Source organism: Nothoprocta perdicaria, unplaced genomic scaffold, assembly GCF_003342845.1.
Source record: "Nothoprocta perdicaria isolate Ctin4 unplaced genomic scaffold, notPer1 scaffold_9, whole genome shotgun sequence".
NCBI classification, from domain to species: domain Eukaryota; kingdom Metazoa; phylum Chordata; class Aves; order Tinamiformes; family Tinamidae; genus Nothoprocta; species Nothoprocta perdicaria.
Window position 1 is genome coordinate 766776 of NW_020456198.1, and position 19579 is coordinate 786354.

At 41.2% G+C, this 19579-nt stretch overlaps 1 protein-coding gene across 1 annotated transcript in view; it reads left to right on the forward strand.

Moving 5' to 3' along the window:
- Window positions 1-504: 504 nt before the first annotated feature.
- Window positions 505-19579, forward strand: part of PDZRN3 (PDZ domain containing ring finger 3) — a 116664-nt gene continuing 97589 nt past the window's right edge. The window contains exons 1-3 of the mRNA XM_026052684.1: window positions 505-1319; window positions 7087-7173; window positions 8348-8455. Of these exons, the coding sequence (XP_025908469.1) occupies window positions 609-1319; window positions 7087-7173; window positions 8348-8455 (906 nt within the window). The 5' untranslated portion in view covers window positions 505-608. The remainder of the gene's footprint in view (window positions 1320-7086; window positions 7174-8347; window positions 8456-19579) is intronic.

Consider the following 19579-nt stretch of genomic DNA (forward strand, 5'->3'; position numbering starts at 1 on the left):
GGCCGAGCCCCCCGTGCGGCAGATGCTCCGGTGCTCGCACCGCCCCCTCCCCAGCTCCCTCCCAAATCCCGCCCTTTTCCTCACAGGATCCTCCCTCTCGTCCCTCTGGGGGAACCTCTGTGGCCCCTTTCCGCGGCTCCGCGTTACCTTCCGCCGCGTGGGGGTGCGCGGGCGGGGGGGGCCGAGACCCGTCCCGCTCCCCGCTGCCCTCCGCGCCCCGCGGAACAAGGACCCCCCGTGGGCGAGACCGGCGGCAGGAGCGGGGCCCGGGCAGCCCCCGCGGGCGGCCCCGGGGCGGGGCTCTGCGCTCTGCCCGGCGCGGGGGCGGGGAGCCCGCGGCCGAAGCTCCGCACGCAGCGCCAGCTCCGCTCCGCTGCGCTGCGCGGGGCTGCCCATGAGCAGCGCGGGGCGCGCGGCCGCCGCCGCCGCCCTCCGCCACTGGCGCTTCTGCACGAAACTTTTCCTCGGGAGGCGGCGGTAGACGGCGAGCGCTCACTACCCTTCTTGCTTTGACTTCCCCCGTGCGGCCCCCCATTTGGGTTATTTTGGTCGCGCTTTTCTTTCTTTCTTTTTTTTTTTCCCCTCTCTTTTGGCGAACCGAGAGAAGAATGGGATTCGAACTGGATCGCTTCAGCGGGGACGTGGACCCCGACTTCAAGTGCAATCTGTGCAACAAAGTGCTGGAGGATCCGCTCACCACCCCCTGCGGCCATGTGTTCTGCGCGGGCTGCGTGCTGCCCTGGGTGGTGCAGCAGGGCAGCTGCCCCGTGAAGTGCCAGCGCATCTCCACCAAGGAGCTCAACCACGTCCTGCCGCTCAAGAGCCTCATCCTCAAGCTGGACATCAAGTGCGACAACCACGCGCGGGGCTGCGACGCCGTGGTGCCGCTGCAGCAGCTGGGCGAGCACGCCGAGACGTGCGACTTCTCGCCGGCCAAGTGCCGCAACCGCGGCTGCCGCCAGGTGCTCAACCTGCGCGACGTGGAGACGCACATGCGGGAGCGCTGCGAGGCGCGCCCGGCCGGCCTGTGCGAGCAGGGCTGCGGCTTGGTGCTCACGCACGGCGAGCGCCGCGCGGGCGCCCACGGCTGCGTGCGCGCGCTGCGCGCCCACGGCGCCGCGCTGCAGGCGCGCGCGGCCGCGCTCGAGAAGGCGCTCAAGAAGGAGGCGCTGCGCGCCGGCAAGCGTGAGCAATCGCTGCTCTCGCGGCTCGCGGCCGCGCAGCTCGAGCTGCAGGTGACGGCGCTGCGCTACCAGAAGCGCTTCACGCAGTACAGCGCCCGCCTCGACGCGCTGGCCCGCGCCGCCTCCCCCGCCAAGGTAAGGGCGGCCGCGCGGCGGGCTGCGTCCTGCGGCAGCAGAGCCGCGTGCCCTGCTCCTGCCCTCCCTCTGTGCCTCTTTCCTAGAGCTCTGGGCCACCCAGCGGGGCTCTCCGCGCTGCGGATGGTGCTGAGGCACCTCGAGGGCGACCCGCAGGACGGTGCCATGCCCGGCGCTCTGCGGAGCCTCTCGGCTGCCCTCGGGACGAGCCGCAGCTTGGACACCTCGCCGTGCGTTCCGTTAGCTCGGCCATCTTTTCTGTAACGTCGAGGTCCAAATATAAGACATCTGCTGTGCGCTTGCATTTTTTTTTTCCAGAGCCAACTGCACTGGGTACTTTAAAAGTTCAACTGAGCAGGAGCAAATTTAACTCGATTTCAGCCAGTCAGAAATAGGCTCTTTATAAAATGATCAGAATCAAAAGCCAGAGCAACAATCTCCAGATTTTAACTGGAATGAGGTTCCCCAGGGAGGGAATCCCTAGAAGCCAATTATCTTTTAAATGAAGACATTCAGAGTCTTCCCTGTGACCTGGAATGTGCTACCACATCTACACACAGTGGTACTACACTACACAAAACTGTCAAAACACTGTTATCGGTACCTTCGGTAATACCAAAGCTCAGAAACCGTGTAAAGGAAACAAAAATTATGTTAAAATCTCTCTCTTTTTTTTTTTTTTTTTTAAGAATTTCAGGGCAAAATATCCCACTGTTTTGCCGACTCAAAATAGGAACAGTATTTTAAAACTAAATGTACTGCTTTAACTTTTGGCAATACTGTCTGATAGTGATGCAAGTTTAAAAACTCAGTAAAATTTAAACCAGAAACTTCACCTTCGTGTCCAGATTCAGGTCAGCTCCTCTCCCCGCAGCTCCCACAGCAGAGCTCATGGCTGCCCAGCTGACTCGGCCAGAGCTGCCTCTGTTCTTCTCTCATGCAGCCCTTGATAGCAAAGCCCTCCACACTGCCTTGGATCTGCACTCATCTCACTGGGTCTCTGCCTCCTTCTCTGATCCGATCCGAACAGCACACCCTTGCTCTCATCTTGCTCCACTACCTTTCTTTTTGGCTCATTTGATAATGTTGTTTTTGCCGTGCTTAGCTCTGTGGAGTCTTGTGAACTGCTGTTCACCTGAAAGGTGCTACTACAGATAGTTGTAAATATTCTCAGTACACAGTTCACAGCAATATCTTTTATCGCATTTATGGATACAGCTGGCCCAGATGACTGTGTTCATTTTCAGCCTTGTTACAAAAGGCTGTTATACACTTGGCCGAAGCAGTGCCTAATCTGAAGAAAGCTGAGAGGTGTCGTGTCACCACAGACTTGTGGTCTAGTGGTCAATCAATGACGTGTCTTTCACAGCATTTTGGGCAGCTTTCCAATGCTAACAGCTTGAGGCTTCCCAGCTCCCAAAGAAGCACAATCAGAAAACTTGCATCTTTGTGCACCAGAGAGCTTTTTTAAAAGGCTCTTGGTAATCACCTAGTGCAGGGGATGCTTTACCAATTTGGGAGTGTGGCTTGCAGCCAAGTTTTACTCAGGGGCTATTTTCTCAGAGATGCTAGAGACTGTGCAGCACAGGACGCAGATTGCAAGCACTCAGCAGGGCATGCATACTTGTCTGAAGATTAGGTTCCTGAACACCTGGATTACATGCATGATAATATAAAACAATTGATTTTTCTGTCTGATTTCAGTTTCAGAACTAACTCATTCAAAGCACACTATGTCGTCACTGTCATTATTATAAACATTATTCATACTTCAAATATTTTGTTAGAAGCTGTAACTGTTTAGTCTATGTTAAAGCACAAATAGGCCTAGCACTAATGAACTGTTTATTAAGTGTTCATTAAGTTCATAGGTTAAATGATGATTTCAAGACTTACTGTACGTGCTCTGCGTGCTCTGTAGGCTAACAGGAAAGGTCTTTGCCCGATGGCTGCTTGTCATTACAGATGGAGGACCAATCTAGAATAAATAAGATGACATATCCTGTAGTTACAACAGAAGAAATGTCCACTCACAGTTCTGTTGCAGAGCTTCATTAAAGGGGATATAAATATGACAGTGACAGACATTAGGCCACTAGCATCACGAAAGCTGTTCACAGAATGGGAGATGTGGTCTGTTGGCTAGGGCACTGATTGAGCAACATTGGAGACCCAGGGCTGGCTTTACCTTAGTATAGGCTTGCTTTGTCCCCCTGCATCAATGATACAGCTTTTCTCTGGTTTGACTCCCCATTTTGGAAGTAAGTTTTATAGTGCTGCCATAACTATGTTGAAGACATACACAAGTACAAAGTATATATTTTATACACAAATACAGTCACATGTAAATATCTCCCAATTTTCTAAGTCTCTTCAACAGATAGATATGCACGAAATGATTTCAGCTGTGTATTCCATGCATATTCTTCTCCATTCTCTTGGTCACTGAGGGATTATTTTCATTTCACTATGTACTTCGTGTTTTCCCAAGGATAAGTTAGAAAGGGAATTCAGAGAATGCCTAGTAATTACTTGGTGGGAGAGGTGAGGCTTACTGTGGTAAGACTGAGGAGGGAGTGATAGTGAAGGCACTGTGTCGCATTCAAAGTTAGTGTTTTCCTTGATTGGACATGTCAATCCTAAAACATCAAAGTTGGAAACCTCATATTATTCAAACAATGCTTAATCCTTGCAGAAACATACCCCTGTTTACACCTACTGATAAGCTGCCCTGGTCATCCGTTTTTTTAGGCAGCCATCAAAGTCCTTTGGGAAGAAATGAGCAAGGGGGAATGAAAATCACTTTACAAGCCCAGCCCTTGGCACTAGAGAGAGCAGAACAGGCTGGGCTGCCGAGGAAGGCAGTTGGACAGCCAGGCCTGGTAACACCAGCTTGGAGGATGACATTTTAGACAGTACAAATGTCAGGCTTGAAAAGGAGCTAAGATGCCAGAACACAACCTTGACAATTTTAACGTCTTGTGGCCTTTTCTCATACTGGCTACCAAAGGCAGTGATAGATTTTCAGTAAATAGCAGAAAGATGGGGAAACCAGTTGCTGATCTGGTATTAAGGGTCCTAGATTTAGTACTTCTATGGGGATGATAACAGCCGAATTTTCATTTTTTAAAAGCCTAATGAAGTTCTTTAAAATAAAGTTATATTTCTTTCTCTGATTGTATCTCAAACAAGATGAGTTGGGCTCATCTTGGCAATTTTCTGGTCAATAAATAAGGAGCTTCCTGTAACTAAGACAGATCTTCTTAGTATTACCAAATACATTGGAGTCTTCCAACGTTTAAAGCAAAAACAGTCTATTCGTCCCACATTACTCAGCTGGGAAGCACAGTATTTTCAGGAATTACATGTAAATGTTTCATTCAGCTGTGGGAATTCAGCATGCCAGTAACTATCAGGTTTGCTGCAGAACCAGATGACAGGGCAGGCCTGGATGGGGGCCACTGTATTTCCAAGGTTACCTCACTGTTTAATGATTGTTTCACTGGAACGTTAGACATGTCAGAGGAGAGAAGAAAGGCAGAGCTCTGCAAGAATCATTTTTCCTGGTAGCTTACGTAAGAAGCTAAGATGAATGTTTAAGAAATTGCTAAGATGGAGATGTGAATCGGCGGGAGTAATGAAGTATTAAAGCTGCCTATGGTGGTAATTCCACATTTGCAAGAATGTGGCACACACTGCAGTGCTGCTTGGAGTTGTGCTCTGAACCATTGCTCCGATGCCACAAACAAGCTGGACAAAATACCCGTATCTGTCAGAACTGATTGAGAGTTTCTTTAAAACATTCATAGCTGTTTTTCAGGAATACTTAAAAAAAACACTGCATGAGTTTTTTCCACAACTTTTGAATCTTGCAAACCTACCTATTTTAAAACTGATTCTGCTAGGTATAAAACACATGAACTTTTATCCACTAAGCAGGTTTTAATGAGAACATTTATCCTTCATTACCAGAAGTGTCTTGAGAGCAATGTAGTAATTGATTCTTGATTGTTCAATTGATTTGCCTTCTTAAAAAGGTAAAACGGGGGACATCATTAACAGTGACAGTAGCACGTGTTAGTCTTTCAAATACTGAATTATTAGTTTGTGAAAGTGGCCTCACAGGGCTGGAAATCTGCTCCTTGAAATACTGAGATGTGGGTTTGAAGGCCTGCAGGGAAATAGCTTTTGCTTAGTTTTCCAGGCCTCTTCTGGACACCTGGTGCCTCCTCATGCTGAGCACAGGCAAGTTCAAATGAAATCAGTGGGAGCTGGCTCATGCTTTTCTGTATCAGGTCCAAGCGTACTAATTATGGGACCTGCAGGAAAGATAATGATCACAAACTGACAAGAAAATTATGAACCCAATTTTCAGGTGGAGGATGCTGGTGGAGCATGTGGTCTGTGGAGTTCTGCCAGTTTATGCTGGCAGGGAATTTGGCAGTGCTATCACGCCTGAAGCTGTAAGAGTAATTAAGTAAGATAGGATTATTTTGACATTTTTACGAGTTTAATAGACAATAATATTTGATTGACAACTTCAAATTGACAAGTTAGAAGAAAATGGGACAAACCAAACATCTGTATTGAATTACAGTGTAACTGTTGTAATTTTTGTCATTAATTGGTTATGAAAACCAGTCTTGTAAGATAACTTCCTCTAACTTTTTTTTGTGTTCATAACTCTTTCACCCTTTGGATAAAACAACAACAACAAAAAGATCTTGGAGATAGCCATGTTCATATATATCTGCAGATGTACAGCGGAAACTTGTGGCAATTCTATTATTCTTATTTTTAAACAGATTTGTTACTCAAATGCTTTCTTGTAATTCTTGGTAAGAATATTCTTACCAGTTGTTGTGGTATTAGTAACAGCCACTCCATTGAGATTGCAATTAGTATATTTTGAGGATATGCTTCTATAATTTATATGGACACAAAGTTAAGTACCATCATAGTGGCACAAAGGCCATTTCTGTGGATGTCACAAAGGCTTAGACTTAGGAGCAAGCTTGGATAAGGCTTGAAGGACACTAGCTCTTGTTGCCAGTATCCCTCGAGTATCACCGGACATCTTTCTCATCTTTCTCTGTTGTACATTTTATATCTAATCAGAGAGTTTTTGGTAGTGTTAGGATTCTGAAGAACAAAATGGTTTATAATTGCTTTATAGCAGGCACTCTGACTAGCAATTATCATCTCCCATCTTCTGTAAAATACATAGCAATTTTGTTCAATAGTGGTTTCTAAAACCCACAAGACAATTGTTGTTTTAGTAACACTTCATGTTCGATAGTGCTTAAAACAATATAATGTAGCTTGCAATACGAATGCAATATGAAATAAGAATGAGAATCAGTCACTCTTGAGCATTGAAAGAGTCAAGGATTTGACTATTGGAAAGACGGAGTATTTTACATAACACATCACATATGACTAGGTCAAGTAGTTGCAGAAACCATAGTACATATAAATATATCTTCTGTTGCTCTTAAGTATGTCACTGTGGGCCTCAGTAAGAATATGCATAAATCTTAAAGGCTGGATTTTTCAGAGAGGCTGGAGAACAATAGGGCAGCTGGGATGTGACAAACTCGAGCTGCTGAGTCCTGAGTGTTTGTGAAAACTTGTTCTGAACTTTTTTCTCTAAGCTTCATGAAAAAACACCAACAAACAAACTCATCAAACCTGACAGAAGTACTATCTATCCTCACTTTTCACTTAGCAATACTCAGTTTTGAATACTTTTATCTGTTCTTTATAGGGTGAAGAAACTAAAGCACTGACTCTTGTCCTTCATCGTGACTCCGGCTCTCTTGGATTTAATATTATTGGTGGCCGACCATGCATGGTATGTTAATTGTTAAAATATGTTTGCCCTTTCCAGTTGGGAAAAGCATGTAGGTCAACACGTAGAGCAAAACACTGCTGACAAGTACTTGGTTCTGCTGGGATTCTTTCGGGGCAAATCTTGTTCAAAATTCAGTTTTGTATCATACGTCTATTAACTATACTGTCCTTTCTTTCTTAACATATTTATTCCCATGCATACTCACTGCTAGTGTAACTAATATTATATAGGTGCGGTGTCGCTTCCAAAATGGTAAAACCCTTGGTACCTGTTTCTTAAACTGTCCTGCTTTTAAAATACTGTGTAAGCTCAGAGCCCACAGTTTCGGGCCCTTTACAGTTCATTAAGAAAATGTCACTTACTCTTCTTTCCACTAGAGGTTAAGCAGCCCTCTGTGCAGGTGAAGGGACGTAACTTTAAAAAATGCTTTTGAGTTCTATGATTTCAGCAGATGTTTCCTGCACTGTACGCTAATGTATTTTTTCTTGATGCTTGTTGGCTGAAGCTATTGCATATGACTTTAATTAGAAGAAAGGATAGATTTTAACTTGTCCTAGTAACTTAGAAAGTATTCTTAACTAGTTTTTGAGTTGTCAGAGTTGTGTCATTAATTATGATTTATTCCTAGTAAATTGTCTTGAAGGTTATACTTTCCTTATAATTAACCATTTTTTAATTATGCTTCTGAGGCATCCTTCTGTGCTGATAGAAGCTGATGAGACAATAGACAGGAATAAAGATGCCCTGTTAGCTCTAAGTTGTTTGCCACAGTTTTATTTTTAAACCTCTAGAGAAAGAGCTGTGCAACTAAAAATAAAAATGTATTGTTGTCTTATGTTTGATATGCAAGTAGGCTGCCATCTCACTGAATTTTACATTAAGAATAATTAGAATGACAGTTACTACTGAGCTTGATTAAGTCAGGGAAAAGTGATTACTGTGCAATTAATATAGCTAATTAAAGTCCATTCACGCTTGTATAACTTCTTAAAATGTGAGTGTCAGGTGCTCTCATGAGCACATAGTAACTCCCTAGAAACCAGTAACATTACAGCATCTTTTGAAATATTTCTTTCAAATTACACGCACTGTTGTGATATGGACAAGATTTAGCTTAGGGCAAATTGGAGCTAGTTCAAGATGCAATAATATGTTTTTCTTTTCATGCTTAAAGGACAATCAGGATGGTTTGTCTAGTGAAGGAATTTTTGTATCAAAAATAGTTGACACCGGGCCTGCTGCTAAGGAAGGAGGGCTACAAATTCATGACAGGATTATTGAGGTATGTGAACACACTGTCCAGTCTCTTTTAATAGTGTGAGTTCCACGTGAAGCCATCAAATGGCATGGTGTTTAGTGTGGTTTTAGGAGCAATGTGCCATGGTAAACACTGTTGAGAAGCTATGTCTGTTAAAATATGCTGGACTTGATTCAGTGCTGACCTTTCTGGCTTTAGGTATAGTTCTTACCTAAATATAGAAACCAGATTATGGATGGTATGTGCATGTCCTGACTTTCTGAGGGGCTAGCATCTATTTGGTATGCTGTAGTTATTTCTTTTTAAAGCTATTGGAAACTTGTAAGTTATTTAGTTAAAACCATATGTGAACTATCTGTATTGTAAACCCTGATTTTATTTATCTTGCTTTCTAAGACCATGGATAAAATTTTTTTTGAACAGTTAGAAAAGATTCTATGTAGTTTTTGTAGGGTTTATTATAAATCTGCCTAAGTAACCCCCTTAATGTTGTTTGTAATTCCTTGTGTTATGTGTTATTCAGACTCCAGTCAAAATTTCTTCTCATTTTGCCGAAGTCTTGACCTCAATAAAAAGTCCTTCCTGTGAGAGCAATGGTTGCTTGAAATGTTTTTTGTAAGTTACAGTGAGCTTTACTTTTGGAAGAGGGAGAGAGATTAAGTTCGTTTTCATGAAACAAAATGCAGCTGACAGTGAGACAGTTTCCATTGTTTAGTTTTCATAGTTAAGAAAAAGTATCTTTGCTGTCTTTTATTTTTGCAGACTGGAGAAACTTTGAGTCTATTGTTCAAAAAGATAAGTGCAGTGTTTGTTGCCAAGGATATCACGGAACAGCCAGTTTCTCTAAGTAATGGAATTCCATTGCTCTTATGTTTTGTAAATGAGCAATAAACAGCTGTTAAGGATTTTCTGTTGGCAGGGGACAATGTGTATTTGGTATTTTCTGTACTGTTATGATAAGTTGTATTCACCATTTTTAACGGATATAAAATATTAATTAAGTTTCTTCATATGGAAAAGAATGGAGCCACAGTTGCATATAAGAAGTTGAGCTGTGAAATGATCTAGAATTGCTCAAACTCTATATACGATGTAACATACTTATGAATATGTGTGGAGAATTTTGTTTGAACTGAACATTTTCCTATAAAAGAAGCAAATTCAGTATGGTGCAATGACAGTGCCCTTCTGGAGGTCATTTTCATTGGTAAGCATCCCACTACCCAAGTTTTAGTTGGGCAGTTAGGAGGGTCTGGCAGGAGGCAGCAGCAGGCCTTCAGCAGAACATGGCATAGCATGAGGGAAAGATGGTAACTAAATAAGAAGGTAGCTATCTAAACCTGAGTACATTCTATATTCATTTTGATATATCCATCTAATACTAGGATTTTATGCATTACTAGCATAATTTTAAATTGATTTGCATAAAGAACTCTTATTCCAATACAAGTCACTGAGCACAGCATTTCCAAAATTAATTTCAGGGACCCTCACAGTTAAAACAACAACAAAAAAAGATTATTTGATTACCTTTTGGAAAGTGCTCCTTTACCGTGGATCTTCTCGTAGACACGTTCTGGAACATATGTAAAGTAAAAGTGTCATTTCTTATTTTCAGAACTGTCAAAGCAGTTGTAATTACTGAGCGTAGTGTAAAATGTGTAAACATACATTACACAGTACTGTTTATTTAGCTGATAGTAAATGTATTGTTATATTCTTATTTGTTTGCAAATTCTGTCACCTGACAAACTGATAAAACTTTGAATTATGTCTGAGATCCTTTTAAAACCTATTTTCCATCTCTGATCTGGGACTGAGTTTCTTGTTTTACAGCTTTTAAGAGTTTAAGTGCAAAAAAGTACATCAGGTTTAAAATCTGTCTTCTTACATTTTCAGTAAACACATTTTTTCCCCTTGGACGTCACTGGCATTTTCGCCTTGCTTATCAGTGCCATTACGAATTGCGTGTTTCTACTACTTCATGACCTGTATCAAGATGAATGTTCCATGTTCTATGCTACTTCTTGTCTTCAAACTGACACATAACAGATCTGTGAGGATATTTCCCTATTTTATTTTACACAATCTTTGAATAATAATGATATGTAATGATTTCATAATACTGTAAAGATCATGTTCACCTTCATATTTTTATCTATATTTTGCAAATGAGTAGTCTGAAGCGTACAGGGAAATTAATCCAGATCTGAAAGGAACTTCTAGCAGTTAAAACTTGGACTGTGGTCTCCTCAAAGCTACTCCTTGGAAAGCAGTGCTTCTTATCTATGTCTGTTTCCAGATCTTTCAGAATTATTTTTGAAATCAGGAATTAATAATGTCAATGAGTTTCTTCATATACTGAAAGAAGAAAACCAGCTGGTTTAGTGCAGTACTATTTTTGCCATGGCAAACTGTCATGTTAAATACATGCTAAAACTAGATTTTTATGCAAAGGAATTACTATTCTCATAGATTCCATTTTGTCAGGGTAGCAAAATGGTGCTAATTTCTGCTCGTGGCAGAATTTGGTTCAACTCCCAGCCATGAATGTATCCTTTACTCAGCAGCCTGGCATTTCCTAAGTCAAAATTAATTTCAGACTTTTTTTTGTTGTTGTTTTCCTTTCCTTTCAAGCACTTCAGTCCTGAAAGACTGTAAATTAAATATGACATTCTCTTCTAAATAACTAGAAAACTTGTTTACTTAGCTACAGTGTTGTTTAGAAAGAAGGAGACTTGTGAAATGCTGACTGTTTGCCACCTTAAAATTCTTCAGCACAATCAGGGTACTGTTCAAGTAGCATAAACTGTCACAGCTCTGCTGGCTTCACTCAAGCCGTGCGGATTTATGTCACCTGGGGCTTGCCCAGTGCATCATGCTGCCCATAGGAAGGATCATTAGTTCAGGAGCTGAGAATATCTTAGAGCATTTGATTGATTTCTCCCAAAGCCCACTCATTAGCTACCAATTATAGGCAGTTTTTCCATTCCATGGATTTTTTCATTGGCTACACATACAGTGAAACCTTTTAGCACCTCTTACAGTTGCATGCTTAAAACCTCTCTGCTCTGTAGAACATGTGTTGCTTTAGCAGAGCTACTCTTTGCTCAGATGAGGCAGTTTGCAGAGCAAACACACGCTGGTATCTGTGCTAACAGTGTCGTCTCTGCAAAGTCACACGAGCCCGGGGTAACTCTCAGCTCCGCGGGAGCCGAGCAAGCGGGGAAGGGCTGCGGGCGAGGGCAGCGAAGCCTGTGTGCTCGGAAAGGTCTGCTGCGAGGCAAGGGCTGCTCGAAACCTCAGGGAGTGAAGAAACATTTTGCCCCATGTGCGCGCAGTGGGCTATGGTGTGGAGATGGGTATGGGCATGTGATGGCTCTGGTGTTACCTGGCCTGAAGGGGCTTGGGGCAGGCCCATGAGCTCGGATGTGAGAGTGGACACCAGTTCGCGTGCTCAGGCCGCTCTCCTCCTGTTACTGACAGCCCATGTGGCCTCTCTCAGCTCACATAAGAGTTGCACAGATAATCAGAAAATCATATTATTAACTGAGCATGGCCTTCAATTTATACTTTATCATCAGTCAGTTTTTAAAATGCTTCAGCGTTAATATGATAAACCTAAGACTGTAGGCTTGCAAGAAACTTCCTGCAAGTAGGCACTAGTCGAGCTCTGATACATATATAGGTTAAACAGATTTTTTTTTACTAACAATGACAAAAGAATTCTGCTCTGCAAACAAGATTTACTGTGCAGATCCATACACTGAGGAATTAATTTTCTGGAAGAAAAGGTTTTTAGACAGTCACTTAAAATTGACTGCTCGAGATCCTGCCAGGACACGCAAGCATATTAGAACATTTGCAGAGGCTGAACACAAGGGGCAAAGAGTGCAGCTGCAGAAAACCCAGATATTTTTGCAGAGTGCACCCTAGAAAACTTTCCAACCCTTTTGTCCGTATCTGTTAATGACACCTTATAAAGTAACATCACATCAGTGCTAAAACATGGATGCTGTAACTTGGACAATATTAAAAGGGAATAGTAGTAGTTTTAAGAGGAAAATGTAAATGAAAACTCATGGCCTGTGTTTTCACTGCTGCTGGCTCCTCTTTACAGTGCGTATCTTGAGCTCAAGCCAGGATACAGCTGCTGTCAGGGCGAGTCTGGAGGTAGGACACCCGGGTTACTGCTCATCGCTCTGTCTTGCTCCCTCCCTTGAACTCCAGGCAAGGCAACAGTTTAATTCTAGACATTTTTCCTCGTTCCTCAAATGCATACAGAATGGGTGCAGTTATTTCAGTTTCATACAAATTACTTAGGAGCAACTCAGACTCAGTGGGATAAATCTCAGGCCTTTTGTTCAAACCAATCTCCGTTCAGAGGCTCATTCAGAAATGGATCTGTGAGCCCTAGGAGGAGACACCTGCAGAACTACCTGACAGTGTTTCCATGAGCTGCTCTGCTTTTCAGAATATTTGTTTCATCCGTGACTTTGCTGCTGCTCTTTGGCGCTTCCTCACCTCATCAACATTTTTCTCCTGACAGCCCCCTTCTCCTTTTTCCTCTGGAAATGACTTACAATCCCTCCTCCTAGACAGCTGGATCCCACAGAAACCCTTTGATGGCCCTACCATGCAGAACTAGTTACAGAGAATGAAACCCTGTTGTGCCCTGCAGCTGAGGCTAGCTGGGATGGTTACAAGGAAGAACATAAGAAAAAAACAGAAGTGACTTTGAAGAATATACTTTCTAGGTCTGATTCTCTTTTGCATCCAACTTTATCATAGCTGTATTTATAGCAATGTATAAGTAGGAGAAAAACGTTAGTGCTATGATAGCATTTTTTAACATTAACAAAGAAAGAGTGTTAAGTGACAAGCTGTGTAGCAGAGGGCCTATCTCTACTCCCCCTTTTCTCTGTGGTGTGCTTATTAACTTGCTCAATACCACAAGGAACAGGATTTGGAAGGGAAATAAAAACTGCTTTTTTAATTTCAGGGCTGTCAAATCTCAGAGTTAGTATGGGACTTGTACAGCTGATCCACATATTGCATGATCACAAAGGTTCTGAAGTATCTCATGCACTCTCCTCAGTTGTATTTACCATTTTTCCAATAAACCAATTCATGCTAATTATCGCCAAAAAATAACTAGTAGTCTGTGCATAGTCTACTGTGCTGAGCACAATCTTTTGCCAGGCTCTTTTGTGCTGAGGGAAAAAATAAGTCCTTCCTTATCTGAGTCACATGGCCCAAAGTTTGCCCTGTCGTAGAGGACATACCTGGTGTGTCAGCTCAGAGGCTATGGGGTGATACTGAGTTGAGGTTCTAGCTGTGCTGCTTGCTGCTTGGTTCTTGGTTCTACCTGCACTGAAAAGAAAATTCAAACAACTTGAGAAGTCTGGGTTTCAGTTTTATGAATTATTATTACTCTTTCAAGAAGTCATAAATAGCTGTTTCATATTCTTTTCAACTAAACAAAGAGAAATGTGTCAAACTCCAACAAATACTTCTTTTTTTTTAATTAGGCATATTGAGCATCTAACAATGAGATAATTTAATCTTCTTTTCACATATGGTACAATTTCTTGCATTTTAAATCATCTCCTGTTCAGTTTTTTGCATTGGAAGCCAAGCCTTTATGATTAACTGTTAGATTTTATTTTTAGATTTTTTGAATGCTCTGAGGCTTTTCAGAGAAAACACAGAATGTCCTATCAACTATTTTCACACATTTTGTTTGTATCACAATAATTGGGCAATCAGATGCAATCATCCTAATTTAGTACATATGCAATAAATTACCATGTCAATTGTACTAAAAGATATGCAAGAAGTACAAATTAACAACGAGAAAAGTAAGCTCATACTATTGATATTCAAAATGCACTTGAGTAAAATTTGCATAACTTCTTTCATTTGGAATTAAATGAAAGAGGGAATTTAACAACTATTAACGTAGTGAAGTTGTTAGGATAACCAAATCGACCAGAGAATCCTGAATCCTGATCTGGTGCAGTTAGAGCCTGGCTCCTGCTGGTAGGACTTTTCTTCAGAGCAGAAGCATGGCATGCAAACCTGCGTGCCACATGGGCACCATGCTGCTGTGCTTCCCACAGAAGTTTATTTTTTTTCCCCACATATAAAATACGGAAACTGAAATAAAATCTTGGAATCCAGCCTAGTAACAAATATAATGGAACATCACTTCTGATTAATAGTATTTGTAGTTTTAACCTCAAATAAAGTCCTATTTCTTTACAGCATGCATCATCAGTATAGATATATTCTCTAACAGGGAATAGGGTTTGGTTTCTTACATACTAAATGTTAGCTTAGGGTAACTCCTGAAACATTTTACAGACACACAAGAAAGCAGGGGAATGGAAGGTGGCTAATTCAAGGTGGTTGATCAAATTTCTGTATTAAGTTGAAGGGCTGTATGGATGCATATTCCCTTTCAGTAAGTTTTTTTCTTTGCCCAAATCACTCTTTATCCCATGAAAAAAATGAAAACTGTACACGAATAACTGCAGTTCTGTGCTTTAAACACTAAGAGGTGACACTTAGCAGCATTGTGAAATTGCGGCCTTGTTGACTTCTTCTGTAATTTATGAGTGATGTTTGGTAATTTTTAAACAATATAAATTTACTATTTTATGTTCCACTACAAAGAGCAACCACAGGACTTGTAAAGTTGTTAGACCCTCATAAATCCAAATGGCACTAGGCTGAAAACATCAGTACTTTAGAACTTTTTGCTTTAGCACTGGGGCTTTAAAATGAGCATAACATTTAAGTTGCTGCTTTTAAAATATTACTATACATTTTAGTGTCCATAGTAGATTTTCTTTTGTTGTGTCAGGTTTCTTAGAATGGAAATGCATGAAAGTGTGCAACATGGAAAACCTATAAAAGTTTCTGTGTCCAAGGATCCAGTTTAGGATCCAGTTTAATTTACCCCAAAAGTTCAGAGATAGGAACCAGAGGTAGGTCCTGTAAAAATTAGCATAATTTGAGTAATTTTGAAATCCCAATTTAATGTTCAACAGAGAGGGTAAAATCATTAGATGAGTCACAGAATCACAGAATTGTGTGGGCTGGAAGGAGCTCTGGAGATCATCTAGTGCATCTAGTGCGATGCTTCGCTCAGAACTGCCTGCCCTCCTTGTGTGGATGAAGGCACGTGCACTTCGTGCACGTGAATAGGCCTTTTGGGTCGTACAGTTTAGCAGGGATTAGAGCTGGACACTAGTAAATATTATATATGTTTGATGAATTGAATGAATAGGAGAAAGAAAACAGTAACAGGGAGAGTGAAAATACTTCCTGAATTATTGGTAAAAAAAAAAAAAATCTTTTTAGCGCATTTTTCTCTCCTGAGTTCTGCAGGAACAGTTAGTTTATTTCTTAAATTTCTTTTTTCTTCCTTTATTTTTTCGTTGGCTCTGGGCAGCTCTAATAACTTTGCAGTAACTTTAGCAGCTGCTATACCACATGACTGCTTGGAATTGCATAATCTTTTTTCCTCCAAAGAACCATACAAAGAGATCATCTGATCAATACTCTCACAAGGCTCTCTGAAGCATATTTTTCTACCTTGATCTCTGAAAGAATCCTTTCTCTTCCCTTTTTCAGGAATCCACTCTTTCAAAGACTAAAATCTAACTGTACACAGCTATGGGTCCTATGTAGACCTTTCATGGCTTAAGCCCAAGAATAAATCAAGTGAAATATTTTTGCTACCCAAACTCTTTTACTATTTATTTATAAAAGATTATTTTGTTATGGACAAAAGCTATTGTTAATATTTTATTGCTGAAACCTTGGCTTTCAGGGATGATAATATTTCTGAGAGTTCTGATGCTTTTGGACGGAGATACACACGGTCTGACAGGGAGAGTGAGGTAATAGAAAGAAAAGACCCCTGTGGCCATAATACATGTAAACTTGGCTCCGTCCAGGCTCCATTTAATTCACTGAAGATCCCAGAGGATCTAACCTGATCCACAGACACCAACAGTTGGGAGTTTAAACTGTTCTTTCTATGTGGCATGCAGAGATGCTCCATTCTTTATTGGCTAATAGTTTTTCCCTCTAGCAAAAAGGAAAACTTGATCTTTTGTATTCTGAATGCCAAGTCTGTGCAATAGCACCATCCTGCCTATGCGGAGTAACTTCCACCTGGTGTGAAGAGATCTCTAAGGGAAGGACAAGCAGCTCTCCATGCAGATGAAGCCCAGCCCGGTCACAGTGGCCAAATGCCCAGCTTTAAACCAGAGCTGCAGGGAACCCCGTGCAGAACAGCCTCTCCCTGCTCGCACGGGGTGTTGGGACGGAGACATGCGAGTGCAGTAATGTTACAGTTTTAGAATGATTTCCCATTATTCCCACACAAACTTAAAGCTTCTAATTTCTTTTTAAAGAAACACTCAATGAACCTATTTAGATGTTTAAATCTAGACCGTGTGTGGAAGGTTACCGGCATTTACCAAGGACGTAAGGAAAAATAACCCCTTTCCTTGCATGGTGAGTGTTTTCCCCAGTGCCGATTTCTTGCAAAGAAAAACACAAAATCTGTTTATGAGGAGACAGTACTGACTGCTTTAGGCCCAAAGTCTTCAGTCAGAACAGTTGTGGCCATTGTCACTGTCCAGAATGGTTAAAGATGCTGTAAGGTTCTGACACTTTACAACGAATGGTTTTAGCAGTGTTTTAAAATTATTTGATCCTAGGAAGGCAGTTATTTTTGCATATCTTTAAAGAGTCAACAAAACCTCAAGCCATCTGCAGAGAATCCTCCTCAGTCACTGGCTCCCAAATCTCCTTTGGCATCTCTGTGTCCATTGGTTCATGGTGCATTTGCTCCCCAAGCCATAGGATCCGCAGTTCTCAGGGGCACCTTCCCTGGGTTGGACTGAATTTGATTCACTTACTTCACTTGGCTTGAAAGAGTTGTCTTAATCACAGTTTGAAAAAAAAAATCAAATCTATGTAATTTTCACTTTTGCAGTTTCTTCCTTTCTCCTGCTAGTTTGCCAAGAATCCACAGCTGTCATTTTAAACTAGTATTTTTGGCACCTGTTGTAATGCAAGCTAAAGAAAATTCATCTTCTTAAACTGTTCCTTTAGCAGTTGTAATCTGTCAGCTAACTTGGAACGTAAAGGAATGAACAGTCTTGAGACATGGTTAGAGTTTATAAGTGTCCTGCTAGCAACTCTTGTTTTAATTTAAAAGTTCACACAGCCAACTCTGATTCCTTCCTGTATTTGAAAGACTCACTACATACCAATACCTTATTTGAAATAAGTGTATAACCTTCCATTGTTTTCCCTTCATTTTGGCCTCCCTCTTTCCTTTTAAAAGCTTTGTAGGCAAAGCTTCCTCTGCAGCAAGGGAACTGCGACTGTTTCTATTACAAGCTGTCTCTAGCAGGGAGAACCTTTCCTTTTAAGCCATTTTTACCCCCTGCTGATCAGTTAAAAAGTTGCCTTTCTCTCACTCGCTCTTTGCCGAAGAGCAAGGGTTTTTTTGCCATCTTTGCGGACTGCAAATTGCAGAAGGCATTTGCAAGCTTTCAGAGCAGCTGACTTGAAGCAAGTAATAAACATAGGAATGAGCGAGGGTGTCAGGAAGAGTGATAGATATTATGGTCACCTTTTGCAGGGTCTAGCAGCTCTCCAAGTTTTACAGTTTATTAAAGGTTATTTTCACTGGGCTGACACTGTGCATTTCACATGCAGTATTCCCAGTCTGCCTTCCCTGAACGCCCAGCTGTGCTTCTTAGATCCCTGAATTCGCTACGTGAACAAAAATATTTTAGTAATGTATCTCAGGCTGAAATAGGGAGGAGGTAAGGGGGCTTAGGAGACTGTATGAAGTTTCCTTGAAACTCATTTCCTTGGGTGAAATGAGTTTCATGCATAGGCTAAGGAATTGGGAAAGTAATGTGCCCGACGGTTGTCCAGATTTGCATGCTGTGCGTTAGTCACTGTGCTCTCGGTGCTTGGACTCCACACTTAATTTTGAATTCTGTGTTATAACATGAACAGATGTACAGTTAAATGGACCAAAAGCCCACAGCAGAACTAGGATGATACATTTATCCTTTCATCAAAAACAGTAATTTATCCTAAAAATAATTTGCTTTACAAATTGTTTTTCTCCATATCCTGAAGCCCTGTTAGGTATTAACAAGGACTGCAGAATCAGGCCCCTATTACTTGTTTGTGTCAGATTGCAACCATTTCATTTCCTGCTTTTAGAAAAACATTGAAAAAAAAAACCCAAAACCTAAGTGTGAAAGCCTTTAACTGCTTAGAAAATGTTGCCTTGTAGTTTTAATTTCCATTATCACGGCTGCTTAATTAGAGGGAGCTGTCAATGAAGTGATAAACCCTGGCAGAATTTACTTCAGCTCTTGTAGCAGAATGCAAATCAAGGCTATAAATGGAGGTCTTGGGAAAGGTCTTGAGTAATTTTTGCCATCAGACTAATAATCACTGTAAGTTATTCATATTCTAAGTGATTCAGATCATGTACATCGTCTTCTGCAAGGGATAATAGACTATGGAAATAAGTATATGTTTATACTGTCAAACAGATGCAAAAAGAATAACCATCTCTGATGTACGTAAATCAAAAGTCTAAGTCCTTTCTCAAAGGAAATTGCCCTTAAATAAAGTTAACCAAGGAGCCAGGAATAGTAGGACAGTATTTTAAAAGCTTATCAAATCAAATGACAAATTCGGAGTCATGATTATACAGCTCTATTAATTTGATAATTGGAAAGAAAGAAGTATAAGATTTATAAGATTAAGTGCATACATAAGAAAATTTTAATTATCTTTCACTTCATAACCACCCATAATTGCTGAGTGTCTGATTTGCTTAAAATAACTTTCCTTCTCACAATCTAATTTTTGGGGGAGTTACATCTAAATACATTAATCTACTAATCATATAAAAATGTATAGTTCAGCTTCACAGTTAAAAGTTTCCTTTTGGTTTGATAGACACCTAGGCAAAATCTAGATCAAGACAATTCTAAAACTGCAGTTTATGGGAAAGCCTTTATTGTTGTTTTTGTCTCCCACACATTATTTTTTCTACCCTTTAAATAGCCTTTGGATTAAAGTTTGCCA